The sequence below is a fragment of the Vigna radiata genome, chromosome 1 (genome assembly GCF_000741045.1).
Source record: "Vigna radiata var. radiata cultivar VC1973A chromosome 1, Vradiata_ver6, whole genome shotgun sequence".
In the NCBI taxonomy this organism is placed as follows: domain Eukaryota; kingdom Viridiplantae; phylum Streptophyta; class Magnoliopsida; order Fabales; family Fabaceae; genus Vigna; species Vigna radiata.
Window position 1 is genome coordinate 10,059,048 of NC_028351.1, and position 15,672 is coordinate 10,074,719.

Consider the following 15,672-nt stretch of genomic DNA (forward strand, 5'->3'; position numbering starts at 1 on the left):
ATTCAAATTACCACCACCATCTTCAATTGGGTTGAGATGAGAGAAAAAATGTTGGAGTGATGACAGAGAAAATGTTGAGATGAGAGAGAAAATATCTCTTATGACAAAGGGTTTCTGATTTTTTTTTTCAATTGGGGCGGATGACATAGAAAATGTTGGAGTGAGAGAGATGAAAGAGAAAGGGTTGAGAGGAATGAGGGAGGTGAGTAAGGGTTTGGGGGTTTCTTTTTTCTTTTTAGTTTTGAGAATGGAAATTATTTAAATATCCTCAACCTTAAAACTTGGAATCCATGACAAATTATGGTATTTTTGTCTACTATAATCCGGTACACATTATTAAAACGTACCAACTGAAAAACAGGCGTACGCGTGTTAACAAACCCCTATATATATATATATATATAAACAATTTTTCGAGAAATTTAGTACAAAATTTTACTATTAAGTAATTTGAAGAAAAAAATGTATTGAAAATAAGATTGAATCAAACTTATTTAAGGGAAAGTGTAAATGCTCCATATTAATGCAGAAAGAGAAATAAAAATATTGTTGAGGATAATGGAGAGGTGTAGGGTATTTTTGGAATAAAAAAAAATAGTGAAGATGTGTAGAATATTTTTGGAATTAAAAAAAATAATAAAGAGATGCAGGAACACTTGGAGTGATGGAGGGAACAACACCCCTATAATAAATATCTCTATGTTGACTTCATGATATATCTGGATGAGTTTCCTTTATAAAAAAAAATATTATCTGAGGATTAAGAAGGACATTTGTTGAGAGAAATTATCTTCTTATAAATACTTTTATCTTGTATACAGAAAGAAAAATATACAATAAGATACATTTTTAAATAAGGTCATCTTAAATATTATTATGAATTTTGACGTCTTAGTTATATTAATATTTAAAAGTTCACCCATCATTTATCATCATATGAAAATTTATCAAAAATAAAAAAAATTAAATAAAATAAAAGAATACAAAATATTGAGAACCATACAAAGCCCATGATAAAAGTTATATTTCACAAAATATAATCAAATTATATCTATTATAAAAGAAATCTACATAAATACGTGGAAATAAAACATTAAATTAATTATATTATTTTTTATAAATCAAACTAAATTAGTTCACTTTTCTATCATAATAATTTTTTTCACGAAAAATATCACTACAAGAAAATCATTTAACAATAACAAATTTTAGTGACAAAATATAATTAGTTACTATAGTGACTAATTTAGATATTAATTTATAAACTAATTTGTTGATAATTAAAATAGTTTAAAAAACATAATAATTAATTTTTAATTGATAAATTAAAATAGTTTCCAAGTTTGAGTTAATAGTTATTAAATTTAATTTTGAAATATTTAATTAATTTTAACATGGAAGTTTATTGATGTGAAATTTAATTAACTTTTTGGAACAAGTACACATTTTGATTTAACAAATTTTGGTAGATGTTTTTGAAGGAATCTATTTATCAATATTTTTTCCTAAACTCATACATATCAAAATCCAAATATATTGAAGAACGAAAATAGTTGCAGTAGTTTACTTATGCTCTATATTTTAAAATTATTTTAAAGTACAAAAAAATTTAAAAAATTTAAAAAATTTAAAAGAGAAAATATATGTCAATAACTAATTTTAATTAAAAAATTAATATCATTCTCTTAACTTTTAACTTTAATTATTTTTTCAAAGTATAAAATTTAATAATTCATTTTAGTATATTATCAACCCAATATTTATTTCTTAGTATTTTTTCGAGAATATAGAAAATAGAGTTTTAGAAGTTGATACGTGTTTTAAATAATTGAACTATGTTATTTTATGTTAAAATAAATTAAAGGTAAAATAGAAATTCGGTTAAAAGGTTTCGTTTCTTAAAATATCGATTATCTCTCTAAAACTCGTTCGTCGAGCATTCTCTCCCCTCTCTCTTCTAGTTCTAACTCCTGAGTTGACGATGCGGCCTGTGAGATAGGAAGCGTCACCTTATGAGAGGGGACGATGCAAAGGCCCGCGAGAGACGAAACAACGGCGTGCAAGGCGATGACTACGAAAATGGAGGGCACAAGCAAGTATGAGAGACACACAACTAGCAGCATGGACATGAGTTCGTTGGAATTGGACATGGAGAAGAATGGAGAGAAGAAGAAATTTCTAAAGATAGAAGAAAATGAAGAAAGGAGTGTTCTGTTTTGAATAGAAAAAAAGTTTTCATTAGGTTAAACTTAGATTTAGGTCTCACAGATTAATATATACAAAATTAAAGTCTTATTGTTTTATTAGAGACTTAAAATATTCATTTAAGTATGATAAGAAATTCAATCGATACAAAATTTAAGTCTGATTGTTCCAACATACTTAAAACCAAAATTTAAGTCTCTTAAGATATTAACATACTTAAAGTTACCAAAATACCATCGCATATTTATTAAGTCTATTGTTTTGAAAATAGACTTAAAATTAAGAAACTTAAGGATGTAAATTATGTGAATGATGATCATAGAGATATCAAAAAGAAGTTCTTAAGATGATTATGTTTAAACATTTGTATTGATATAGAATGTTAGTTGTACTGGGAACCCCTAGACCTCTTGGACAGCTTAGTGAGTACGATGAGACGAACGGTCATCCCGGATGGATCATGCCAAAATTAAGAAAGAAACAGATTAAGTTAAGGTAAGATGAGATTAAAGGTTATTGGACTGTGATTGAGCCTTGATTAAGGTTTTACATATCTCAAGTCCATAACTAGTGCTATATATAGAAGTCAAAGGTGAGAGGTAAGTGGATTCATTTATTGTGCATTTAAGACTGCACTTTGAATACAAAATGAACTGGTTAACTAACTTTAGCATCAGAAGACCTTTGACAGGTACCCTCCCGAACGGACTTGGACGGAGGAAGACAGAGAGGACGAGAAGAACGGACGATCAAACAGGGAAATTGTGAAGAGTTTAGGTGACTCGACCTCATACCGAAACATTAGTAATTAGAATTTATTTTGACACTCTCAGTAAAATATAAAATTATACCATTAAAAGATATTGATTTTATAATTTAATTTAAAGATTATATATAAAGTAATTTTCAATTAATATGCAATACTTTTCCCTCACAGTATATAATATAAAAAAGAAGATCCAAATAGATTATGAAATTTAAAATACATTTTAACACGAAATCTATTGTAATACTGTTTATAAGAGCATAACATGAACTCAATTTCATTCGATTAATGCGTCTAATAACAATCTTGTAAGAAATGAAATGTTCTCTATAAATTTATTAAAAGAGTTAATGTATTTTCCTCGTTCCATGGCCACTAGGTTTTAGGTTCAAAGTCATTCAATTTACTTAAAATATCATAACTATAGGACGATGACCACAACTACAATTCATCAATGAAGTATCATTCAAATAAAATACATGAATATTTTCATCAAATATAAGAATTGGAATAAATTGTGAATCCATATTAGATAAGACAAAAAATAATAATGATCATATTAAATATTTAAAGCATATGAAAAAATATTTAGAAATATAATGATCTATTGGGCGAAAGGCATGAAGTCTAATTTAGGGAAGGAGTATTTAGATATTTTGGTGATTTAACTGAAATCACCAAAATATAATTTTTCATATTTGAAATGGAAGCTTTTATTCTCATATGGTGATGGGATAAATAACGACCACTTACCTTTTACGACAGAAAGATGAAATAAGTGTCGTGTTGGCGAATGTTGTCGTTGCTCTGCAATTTTCCCATCTGAAGCTTTTCTCATTCTTGGAAACGCAGAAACGACAATGGCGCTATCCAAAGGCTCTGAAACGGCAAAACCTAAACCGGTTATACCATGGAAGGCACGCATTTCAATATCCTTTATTTCTACGATTACCGACGCTGCGCGTCGCTCTAACGGCACCATCAATCGCTGTCTAACGAACCTTCTCGATCTCAAGGCACACGCCAGTTCCTCACCCGTTAACGGTGTTACCTCTAAAGATGTCACCATTGACGCCGAAAACAAACTCTGGTTCCGAGTCTTCGCCCCCGCAGTCTCCCCTGCCGCCGGCACCCTCCCTGTCGTCGTCTACTTCCATGGGGGCGGCTTCGCGTTCCTCTCGCCGGACTCCCTCGGCTACGACGGCGTATGTCGCCGAATATGTCGCCACGTCCCCGCTGTCGTTGTTTCTGTCAACTACCGCCTCACACCGGAGCACCGGTACCCGTCGCAGTACGACGACGGTGAGCTCTTCCTCCACTTCCTCGACGAGAATTGCATGGTACTGCCGGAAAACGCTGATGTGTCAAAATGTTTCCTTGCCGGCGACAGCGCGGGGGCTAACTTAGCTCACAACGTGGCAGTTCGGGTCGGGAAGATGGGAATCGGGGAAAACCGGGATGGGAATTCAGGGCTTCGGAGAATCCGGGTGGTCGGGTTGGTGGCGATCCAGCCTTTTTTCGGTGGGGAGGAGCGGACGGAGGCTGAGGTGAGGTTTGAAGGTGCGCCGCTGGTGTCAACGGAGAGGAGCGATTGGATGTGGAAGGCGTTTTTGCCTGAGGGGTCGGATCGTGACCACAGAGCATGCAACGTGAGTGGGCCGAATTCGGAGGATTTGTCGGGTTTGGATTACCCGGATAGCGTTGTGGTTGTTGGTGGGTTTGATCCTTTACAAGATTGGCAAAGGAGGTATTACGAGTGGTTAATAAAATCGGGTAAAAAGGCCCAATTGGTTGAATATCCAAAGATGTTTCATGCTTTTTATATTTTTCCTGATTTGGCTGAGTCTTCTCAAATGATAACACAAATCAAGGATTTCATCAATAAGAAACTCGCCGAATAGAATTCATTAATCTTGTTTGTTATATTCTTGTAAGTATTTATTATAGGAAAGCATTTATATTTAATTATTATTATTATTATATAATCCCATAGCATAATGATATCATAGGAAACCATATTCTCCTACACTTTCATAACTAAATTAGAAATTGGAAATTAATGAAATTTCATAGATATCAATGGAAAGTTTTTGTTTCTTCCAACTTTGTTTTCTTTCTCTATGTTGTCTGGATTTGATTACCATTACACCTAGTTGCTAATAGCTTGCTGAAATCTAAAATTGTTTTGACAAATGAAGAAAATACCTGCATTAAAGTGGCGGAGACATCATACTCAGTCAGTTTTAAGAACTCAATTGCCCAATCATCAACATGTCCAAAAGCAGATTTTTGCCTTTCAACTTCAAGCAAAACAGAATCACAGTACAAGAATCTTTGCATATTTTGTTAACATTTGATTTCTGTCTCGTTGAATCCCTGCAAGACATCTTTGGAATGCCCTTTCTTCCATCCATGTTAGGACTTGATCCAAGCTTTCTGCTAGCTTCTGTATGATAGCCTTATAATCATCTGACCACCTTCATAGACTACTACAGAATTATTTGAATTATTTATAGATAACAATAAATAAACAGTACTTTTTTAAATAAACACTGTTTATGAATATGCAAAAGAATAGATAGCTTTTTTTTAAATAACTGTAAATATAATAATAAATAACGTTTTTTTAAATAAGCGTTAGTTATAATTATTTATTTTTATTTTTTTAATTTATAATTTAAAATAGATCAAATAGATAGCATTTTAAAGAATAAGCACTGTCTATTTTAAAATTTTTTAAAACAGATTTTCCTTCCCAGTTTCGCTATTCCACGTTGTCTTGCTCATTCCTTCGTTCATTGTGCCCTTTTCATCACCTATCACCTGTGCTTGAGGCAAGCTGCTTCGTTTGTCTACTGGGTTCCGGAATCAAGTTCTCTCCTTCTCTTCTCTGTTTCGTTTCTCCTTTGCCCTTTTTCATGAAAATGCGTTTTTCAGATTGCGTCATACCTTCAAAACGCGTTTTAATCGTGCTCACTAACCGTTTTTGGACATCGTGCTCATGTGAGAGATCTTCGTTCAGCCAGTAAGTTCTCTCGTGTTCTTCTCCCAAACTCTCTGTCCGATATGTCTCCAACTATTGCAAGTTGTAAGATGGGGAAGGTTGTTGATGCCGGTACTCATTTGTCAAAACCTTGTATGTTGTATTCTCATTTTTGCATTGTTTTCTTTACAGTTTCTAATATTTGATTTTGTATTCAGATTCCCGTTCAATGCAGTCTGTAGAGAAAGACTATGTACTTGTCTATTCCCATTTTGCATCATTGGCGTCCCCTCTGATTCGTGCTGGCAGCTTAGAAGCCATTGCTGGACCTTCCAAACCCTAACAGAGTCACACGTGATGCTACACATCTTCCTTGCTTATTTTGTTTAATTTTATAATCTATCTTTTTACATTGTTTTTTTTTCTGCTTTGATTCATTCCTAGGTGTTTCCTTGATATTCATTATATTCTCTAATCATGACTCATTCGAGTTCTGATTTTCTCTTCTAAATTCAATCGTTGCGATAATGTTTTAGGGGAATGTTGGCATTTTGGGATGAGTAATTAACCTTGGCATTCAATTTCACATGTGAGTTTATTGTCTTTTAGCTATTATTTTATTATAGTTTCGGGGAATTCTATAATGCTTTATCTTTCGTTACTATTTATTGTGTCAACACGATGCTTGTCTTGACATATGAGTGTGCATTGCTTGTTTGATTGAACGATTAGGTAACCCTGACAGGACAAGCCTGCATCGTCTACACCAACTACGTCATCCTCAAGTTTCAGTGCTAGTAGTGGGGTATAGTCTGCGGCAGCTAGATTATTGGGAGGAAGCAACGGAAGCCGAGCACTTAGTTTTTTTGGAGGCAACGGTAGTAGCAAGAATAATGGAGGGAACAGTAGGATTGGTTCCATTGGAGCCTCCAGTACAAGTAGTTCAATGGCTAATCCAAATTTTGATGGGAAAGGCACTTACCTGATATTCAATGTCGGTGAGGCAATTTTCATCAGCAATTTGAATTCTCAAAACAAGGTATATTATTATTCGGACTTTGGTTGTTTCTAAGAATTTTGGATTCACTTCATGAGTTTTTTTTAGTTTGAATGTGCATAATTTTTTAGTTTCAAGGTCTTGGTGAATGGTGAATGGTGATCCTGAACATGGTGATTTTTTTGTTATGTGAATGAAGGTTTGATACAACCTTGATCCCAAGGCTCAGATACCAAGCCATTTAATGTGGCTGGAAGCATAGTTGTTAAACTATAGTGTCAACTCATAAACTTGTTAACTAGCGCACTCCTGTAAATTGGGTCTGAGTTGATTGTAAAGTAATTTCTTGGTGAACTTAGAGGTGATATCGCGTAAAATTACAAGTTCATATACAAGTTTGTAGGTTGACCTCCACATCCATTTTATAATGGTGCTGCACCATGTAATTTCTCCAAGTAGTATTGCATGTTATGTTTCCCTTGGCTCATTTCGCACCCCACTTCTTGATTATCCCTTACTATTTGTGATTATTGTTACTGCTGCTTAGTTGTTCTTCTGCTACTAGATATTTTTCTGCCATTTTTGGTAGTTGCATCATTACTGATGCTGCTAGTTGTTTCATTGTTGCTTGATCTGTGAGAAAAGTGCATCACAGAAAATGACAACTGTTGGACGAGATGGTATCCAATTTTATATGCAAAGTAGTGAGCTCTGTGACTCCTATTAGGCATGTGTGCACTTTATCTCATGATTGTTCTGTTTCCTATCACCTATCAATTTGTTTGCTCATTGAATTTAAATTTTTGTTTAATGTTGTTACTTCTTGTTTTTCTTCTTCAGTTTCATTTAAGTACCCTTTTTACATGAGTAGACTTTTGTTACTGTAGTGATCAAAACGAATCTCCTTCTTTCGAGTATCCAAATATATGAAAACCAAAATGTCTATCAACGTGAGAGATTAACTAATGCTTTAACTATTTAATAGACATGCATAGGAATGTAGTGTTGACTCTGTCAACCTGACTATCTGAAATGCAATATTTTGCATTGGTAACATAATCTCCCAATTTTACACACTTCTTGTTAAGAGCTTATAATGTACATGTATTTGCTTATTGGATTTATGTTAGAAGTCTAAAATAACATTATATATAAGCTACGAGGTTTAGTCTAGTTTTACTTGTGACATTACTATTTTTTAGAGTGTCTTAACAACATATTCCACTTTCATTAGTTATAATTTTTATTTTTTTTTATATCAATGGTTTGTATCAATCTAGTTTATGTCAACAATATCGGAGTTTATTTTGGCAGACTTTCTTGCTTGTGCTACTGTTAATATTTTCATTCAGCAGAAAACCACCATTCTGCCATGTGTAGAGTTAGAGTTATTTGTTTATGTGATGTCCAATAATGTTTATTGGTTGATAAACTGACTATATTATTTGGGGTATAATGTATGTACTTATTTTTTTATTTCTTTTCTCCCCTATAAAATTTTTGTATTACTGGCCAATTTTTATTCCTCAGGCATGCCTCAATGCAACCAGATCCTCATTGAAAGAAAAATGGGTTAAGAGGGAGGCTGTTGTTGTGATCCTGAGGGAGGCACTCATGAAAGGCAAATGGCTATAGTAATTTATAAGGTAATTTGAGGTTATACTGCACAGAACATTCTTTAGAAAAAATATATTAAATAAGCATAATGAACAAGTAAAAGGCGTTGTTGCATTATTGTTTATCTCGTGAGTCCATAAGTATAATATTTTATGATACTTCAATAAGCATGAGTTATTCATGCGCTGTGTTACGTCACATTATATTATTACATCTTATATATAATGATTTTGATCAACAGAAATAATTTTATTTATTAGAACTAAAGTTTAAGGCAGTGGATGTTTAGCAACTTCATATTATGTTAATGTGTGTTGTGCTAATTTTTATTATTGAAACAATAAAAATTGTTTATGCCTAAATTGAAGTAGAAGCTTAGACGAAAAACACTTATTTTTAACTGATCATTCTTTTTAGTGTTTAGATTCTCTATATTTTATCTTTCCTATTACGAGAATCCATATTTTTTTAATGTAATAACAATCGAGTTATTAATGTATAACATTTTTTACTCAACTTTCCAGCAACTACCAAGATCAAACATAATGATTTAATGATTCCTCGCCCTCGTATGAATATGTTGATTGCACATGCCCATAACCATTACATGTGACAATTATTTTATCTTGTCTTAACCATTACATGTGACAATTATTTTATCTTGTCTTAAGGGAACTATCACATACTCTGAAAGAGAGACAATTCCAACATGTCTATATTATCTTCATTGTTATAATTAATTTGTAGTAAAATATTAATTGACTAATTTTATATTTTTTTTTGTTGTAGTATTTTTCTAAGTGAAGATCTCAACAATATCGTGGAAATCAAATCATTGAAGTTAGAAAAGGTTGGTGTTTATATGTCATTAGTACATGCTTATAAGTTATGTTACAGTGATGTACATGCTTAAAGGTACATATAGGTTATATATATATATATATATATATATATATATATATATATATATATATTATGATTGTATATATTGTCTTGTAAAACAATGTATGTCATTACACATATTAGACGACTTAACAATTATATTTTGAAATATTATTGTACAAATAATTTTTATTCATACAATTAAGTAATGAACATTTTTTTTGAGACTTTTGTCTTTGTCATATTTTTCTTGATATTTTGTATCTTTTTATATATAATAGAACCAATAGATAACACAGGTTTTTACATAATAGAACTAATATTTATATTTTCTTTTAAAAAAATATTTTATATTTTACAAAATCTTTTGTTAAAAAATTATTATTATTTTTTTTAAAATTTAGACCAATAGATAGCGTTTTTTTAAATAAGCACTATCTATTGGTGTTTGACAATAGATAACGCTTCTTTATAAGCGCTTAAAAAAAACTATCTATGATAAAAAAAGTGTTATCTATGCACTTTTTTGTAGTAGTAGATTTGTAATACCGTGAAGATTCATGATGTGCCAGATGAGGTTATCAGACTTAGCTTGTTTCCTTTCTCTTTGGATGGTAATGCCAAGATGTGGCTAAATTCATTTCCTGAAAATAACTTCATTGTGTGGGAAGATGTGGTGGCCAAGTTTCTTAATAAGTACTTTCCTCACTCCAAGATAAAAAAAAGGAAGTAGAAAATCTCTTCTTTCTAACAGGGTATGGATGAAACTTTAGGCCAAGCATGAGATAGATTCAAAGGCCTACTGCGAAAAACTCACTCATGGATTTGATGAACCTACGGTGATCATTAGTTTCTTGGAGGACCCAAATCTCATACTAAATTGATGTTGGATGCCTCAGTTAGAGAACATGACTGCTAATGACAATGAGATGCAAAATGAAAGAGCTCAGTTCCAATAAAAAGGAGTTCTTCAACTACAATCTCAAGATGCTGTATTAGTTAAAAATAAGATAATGACTCAACAACTTGAGGCCTTAATGAAGAAACTCTCTCAATTGCCTAAAGAGCTCCAAAATGTGTCACATGCCCAACATAAAGAGTGTGAGTTGTGTGGTGGAGAACATATAAATCGTTAGTGTGCCATGCAAGCCAACTCCTAAGAAGAAGTGAACTATATGGGTAATCAGGGCCGCCAAGGTAACTACAACCAAGGGTGGAGACCTCATCCAAGCATGGGCCAAGGGCAAGCTGGGCCATCAAACAGACCACCACAACAACAATATCAACCACATCCCTCTTTATCTAACAAGACCTCGAAGTTGGAGGAAACACTCCAACAGTTCATGCAAGTGTCCATCTCCAATCACAAAAGCATTGAAGCTTCCTCTAGGAATTTGGAGACACAGGTTGGGCAATTGGGTAAGAAGTTAGAGGAGAAATCTGACAAGAATTTTGTGGCCAACACCGAAGTTAACCCTAAGGAGGAATGTAATGCCATTATGATTAGAAGTGGCAAGATGGTTGTGGAGAGAGGTGGAGAGAAAAGATAAGAGATTTGATGAGGAGGAACAAACTCATGGAGAAAAGGTTGAGGTTGAGAAGATGAGAGGGAAAGAAGAGAGAAAAGGGAGTGAAAATGATGAGGGAGAAGACAGGAAAAAAAAAACAAAAAGGGAAGAGAAAGATTGAAGCTCATGAGAAGCCCCTTCTTTACCCTAAAGTCCACTCAAGGAAGGAGAAAGAGAAGCAATTTGGATGCTTCATGGATATTTCGTACAAAAGAGGAAGATGAAAAAAACACCACACAAAATGTCTCCTTGATTCACAAATAGGACATCCTGCCTCAGTTTTTTTGTTATAAGGACTTTTTTGACGTTATCTTTAGCATTGATATGTTATGCATATCAGTATTATAACTTAGGTTGGTGTGTAAGTAAATTTTTACTTTTATGAAGTTTGAAAATATTTAATAAGTTATTTTAACATTATTCATTTTCAATGTTTAAGATATTTACATCATATATTCTTTGAGAGGAAGAATGATCATATATATGGATTTATTGATCCTGTTGTCATCCAAGGAGTTGGGAATAAAGGTGAAGAGATGTAAAAGTACCCATTAAAGGCCTTTGAAAAGGGAAAATAATAAGTCTACATAACACCTTATTTGCAATTGTAAGTAGGAATTTTTATAAATTAAATTATATTTATGTAAAGCTTAATTGTATCTAATATTGTTTGAATTTGCAGGAGTCAATGACAGTTGCTAATTCTTCCTCGAGAGTCTCTTATTGTTCTTTTATGTTCATTATATAAGAAATCTAATAATTTGACAATTAAATGTATACTAATGGCGTAATTTTTTAATAATTTATTTGTCGTGTTATATAATTTAATTTTATTAAGTTCCATATTAGACACAAAATTAAATTTTATAGAGTGGTTAGGTCTTATTTGAGGTAGTAGGGAACACATATCACTTTTAGAAAGAAGTTATAGTTCATTAAGCCAATAATAATTAGTTAATATTTTAAACTATTGAAATATAATTATAAAGTTTATGATATTTTATGAATTTAATTTGATGTGCTTGCGTTATCGTGAGTTCTAAGTGTGAATATTATGTTATGAGACATATGTAGAAAATCATATTCACAAACTATGTTGACTCATGAGATTTAGTAACATGTACAATTTATAACTAGCATTTGAAGTATTTATCATTATAAGTTGACTCAAAGTGTTTAAGTGAATATATTTTCAGGGACATGTTTCCATTGAAGTAATAGGTCCTAAAAGAAGTTCGGAAGTGAGTTCCTTTTCAAATAAAACTGATTTTCATTTGTATTGATTGAAAATAGCATATATTATTAAACAACGATAAAATTATAGAAATACAAATACTAAATATTTTTAAGGCCCAAAGAAAAAACTTGCCAAACCTTTAACAGTAGACTCCAACAATATATTTGATTTTTACATTCAACAATGATAATTTCAAATAAGAGATTGTGTGGTGATGAAATCTTTGACCTGTGAGACCAATCGAGATGACTCTGGCAATTCAGGAAAAATATAAAATGCATGAAACATGGTTGGATACTCAATCAATTGAACCTTTTTCCCTGATTTTTTCAACCACTCACAGTACCTTCTTTGCCAATCTTGTAACGGGTCAAATCCACCCACAATCACAAGGGTATTCGGGTAATCCAGACCCGACAAATCCTCCGAATTCGCTCCGCTCACATTTACCGCCCAGTGGTCGCGATCTGATCCCTCCGGCAAAAACGCCTTCCACAGCCAATCGGTTCTTGATATCGAAACCAGCGGTGCATCCTTATATTTCAGCTCCGAATCAGTACGCTCCTCCCCTCCAAACCACGGCTGAATGGAAACCAACCCCACCAGCCGAACTCCACGGAGCCCCGACTTCGCGACCCGAATTGCCACGTGGTGAGCCAAATTCGCGCCGGCGCTGTCACCGGCGAGGAAGCACTTTTTCAAGTCAGCATTTTCCGGCAGCACCGAGGGATTTCCGGCAAGGAACTTGAGGACGTCCTCGCCGTCGTCGTATTGACAAGGGAACCGGTGCTCCGGCGTGGGGCGATAGTTCACGGAGACAACAACGGCAGGGGTTCGGCGGCAGAATTGCCGGCACACAGCGTCATAAGCAAAGGAGTCCGCCGAGAGGAAAGTGAAGCCGCCGCCGTGGAAGAAAATGACGACGGGAAGAACTCCGTCACCAGAGGAGGATGTGGGAGTGTAGACACGAATCCAGAGTTTTCTGTACTTGTCAACAGTGACGTCTTTAGTAGAAACGCCGTTAACGGATTTGGCTTTGCATGGGCTCTTAATATCGAGGATTTTCAGGAAACCGCGTTTAACGGTGCCGTCGGATCGACGGGAGAAATCCGTTAAGGCGGAGAGAACGGACAACGCAGCTCGGGTTCTGAGTGGCAGAACAAGCTTTGATTTTGGGGTTTGAGAAGTCATTGTGTTTGTTTTGGTTTTTGTGACAATGCAAGTCTTAGTTTAATACTCTTAAAAGAACAGCTGCAATGGTAGTTGGTAATCTTACCAAACAAATAACGACATATGTGGGTCCACAACTTTTACTTTTAGTCTAAATAATTTATTAACTTTTTGTTAATAAATAATTTATAATATCTTTACTTCTTATTTTAGATATTTCCTTGAATTATTTTATCTCCTAAATAATATTCTTTTATATATTTTTCCTGAATTTTTACCTAGATTTATATCATACACGTTAGATCTGACGTAAGAATGTTTAGTTTGCATTAATTTTGGTATTTGTTTGGGGTGTAGAGTAGGACAATTCTATAAAATATGTCTTTTATTTATTGTCGTTTGTTTGAGGAGTTAAATTTTTCGATTAAATTCTTTTTTTTCTCATTTTAAATTGATCTGGAGTATTTGTTAAAGATATTTTGATGCTTAAATCAGTAAATAATCAAAATAAGAATTAGAGTCAAGTCTAAAATTCATAATATATACGATCATGTATCTCTTATCGTTGACATCTTATTTGTAGTTTTTGAGATAAGCATAAGATTAATGGAATCTTAATTATGACTCATTCTCAGCCTATTATGTTAATTAGTACTTATCCTTAATCTCGACTTTTAATGTTTCTTAAGTATTATTATTGAGATCGTTAGTCCGACTTCCGTTACTGTTCTGTTACTGTTTGACCGGTGTGTTTGTGTTATATTTGAATATCTAAAAGTGTTAAACCATCTGTTTGTTTTTTTAATGACCATTCGTTTATATGATACAATATTAAACACAATGTCTATTACAAGAAATAATTTTATCTTCATTTTATTCTATATCATTTTATTCTATATAATTTTAAATGAAAAAAGGAAGTTTTATGTGAAGTTATTAAACATATGATGATTAATCTATTAATGAGATTTGGATTTCGTAAATATTTTATTTACACGTTATTAATATCCATAATGTGCCTTTCCTTTTGGGAATGTGTTATTTGCGGAATATATGCAAAATTGAAACCATTCCTTACGTGATCTGTATATTTTAGCCCTAATTGCCATTTTCTTCTAAACGACAAAAATGTTGACTTCTAGTTTCTTTGGATTATTTCGTTCACATTTACCTTACTTATTATGAAAGCGACGAGAGGCAAAAATAGTTCAACATTACATTATCATAGAAAAAAACTTAACTTTCTTAACTTTATATATATATATATTCTATATGACAAATTATATTGATAAGTTATGACAATGTATACTGTGATAAAAATATAATGAAATGTGGTTTAGATATGCAAATGATGCATGAAAATTTTGTGATTCTTGAAGGTTTTATTCACCATGACTTAATTTAAAAATGAAATTTAATAATAATAAGAACGAAAAATATATAACACAGTCTTCTAATAAAAAATTAACATCAACATCATCAATTATTTTGTTATTAAAGTGGAAAACAAATGAACGAACAAAGCAAGAGTAATAAATTCCGGTGTCACGGGTTGTTGTGTGTGGGAGAGTATGGAGATGAGAGAGAAACAAATTGGATAAATAAGAAAAGTGAATTAGGATTAGACAAGTGTTTCTGATTTTTTCAATTCAGGCTACATTAAGGATGAAAGATAAAAAGTTGGAGTGAAAGAGATGAAAGAGAAAGAGTTAAGAGAAATGAAGGAGGTGAGTAAGGGTTTGTTTTTTTAGTTCTGAGAATGAAAATTATTAAAATATACTTAAACTTAAAACTTAGAATCGTGATATATATATATATATATATATATATATAAGGGTATTTTTATCTACTAAAACCAGTACACATTACTAAAATGTGTAAATTATTTATTATAATAATCAATTATATTTTGTCTCTAAAACTTATTGGTATTTCAAGATTTTATTGTAGTGTAAGATTGACATAATTTATATATATTTTTAGACTCCACAATTTTGGAGAATTTTTTTATTATAATATACATATTTTGTTTCAACAATATTTTATTTCATCAGGTATAAAAAAAAACTTACTTTCCTAATTTTCAGGAAAAATTAAAAGTGACATATTTCTAACATCTACGAAATCTAGACTCTTTGTTAAAGATCTCTCTTTGCTCACTAAGATTCATTTGACCCGTACTAACACATATTTATATAAACTATACTTTGATGTAGGAAGAGTTTGATGCAAGATTTTCCTTTAATA

General features: G+C 32.4%; 2 protein-coding genes across 10 annotated transcripts; one reads left to right on the top strand and one right to left on the bottom strand.

Annotated features, from left to right (window-relative positions):
- The first annotated feature begins 3,586 nt into the window (after nt 1–3,586).
- Nucleotides 3,587–11,660, top strand: LOC106762965 (probable carboxylesterase 18). Of its 9 annotated transcripts, none has more exons than XR_002668983.1 (5): nt 3,593–4,718; nt 6,700–6,993; nt 8,482–8,597; nt 9,358–9,418; nt 10,023–11,660. XR_002668983.1 is itself a non-coding variant. In XM_022784447.1 (4 exons), exons 1-3 carry the CDS (start codon nt 3,832–3,834, stop codon nt 6,512–6,514), a joined length of 1,047 nt encoding a protein of 348 aa, XP_022640168.1. In that variant the 5' UTR covers nt 3,587–3,831; the 3' UTR covers nt 6,515–6,543; nt 6,687–6,829. The 9 variants fall into 9 exon arrangements, 4 of the variants coding, with proteins under 4 accessions (XP_022640168.1, XP_022640164.1, XP_022640176.1 ...); XR_002668984.1 differs by having other exon boundaries at nt 10,224–11,660; XM_022784447.1 differs by lacking the exons at nt 8,482–8,597; nt 9,358–9,418; nt 10,023–11,660 and adding exons at nt 6,173–6,308; nt 6,491–6,543 and having other exon boundaries at nt 3,587–4,718; nt 6,687–6,829.
- Nucleotides 11,661–12,309: 649 nt separating this feature from the next.
- Nucleotides 12,310–13,570, bottom strand: LOC106762989 (probable carboxylesterase 18). Its single transcript, XM_014647139.2, has one exon. It carries the CDS (start codon nt 13,444–13,446, stop codon nt 12,448–12,450), a length of 999 nt encoding a protein of 332 aa, XP_014502625.1. The 5' UTR covers nt 13,447–13,570; the 3' UTR covers nt 12,310–12,447.
- Between the last annotated feature and the right edge of the window lie 2,102 nt (nt 13,571–15,672).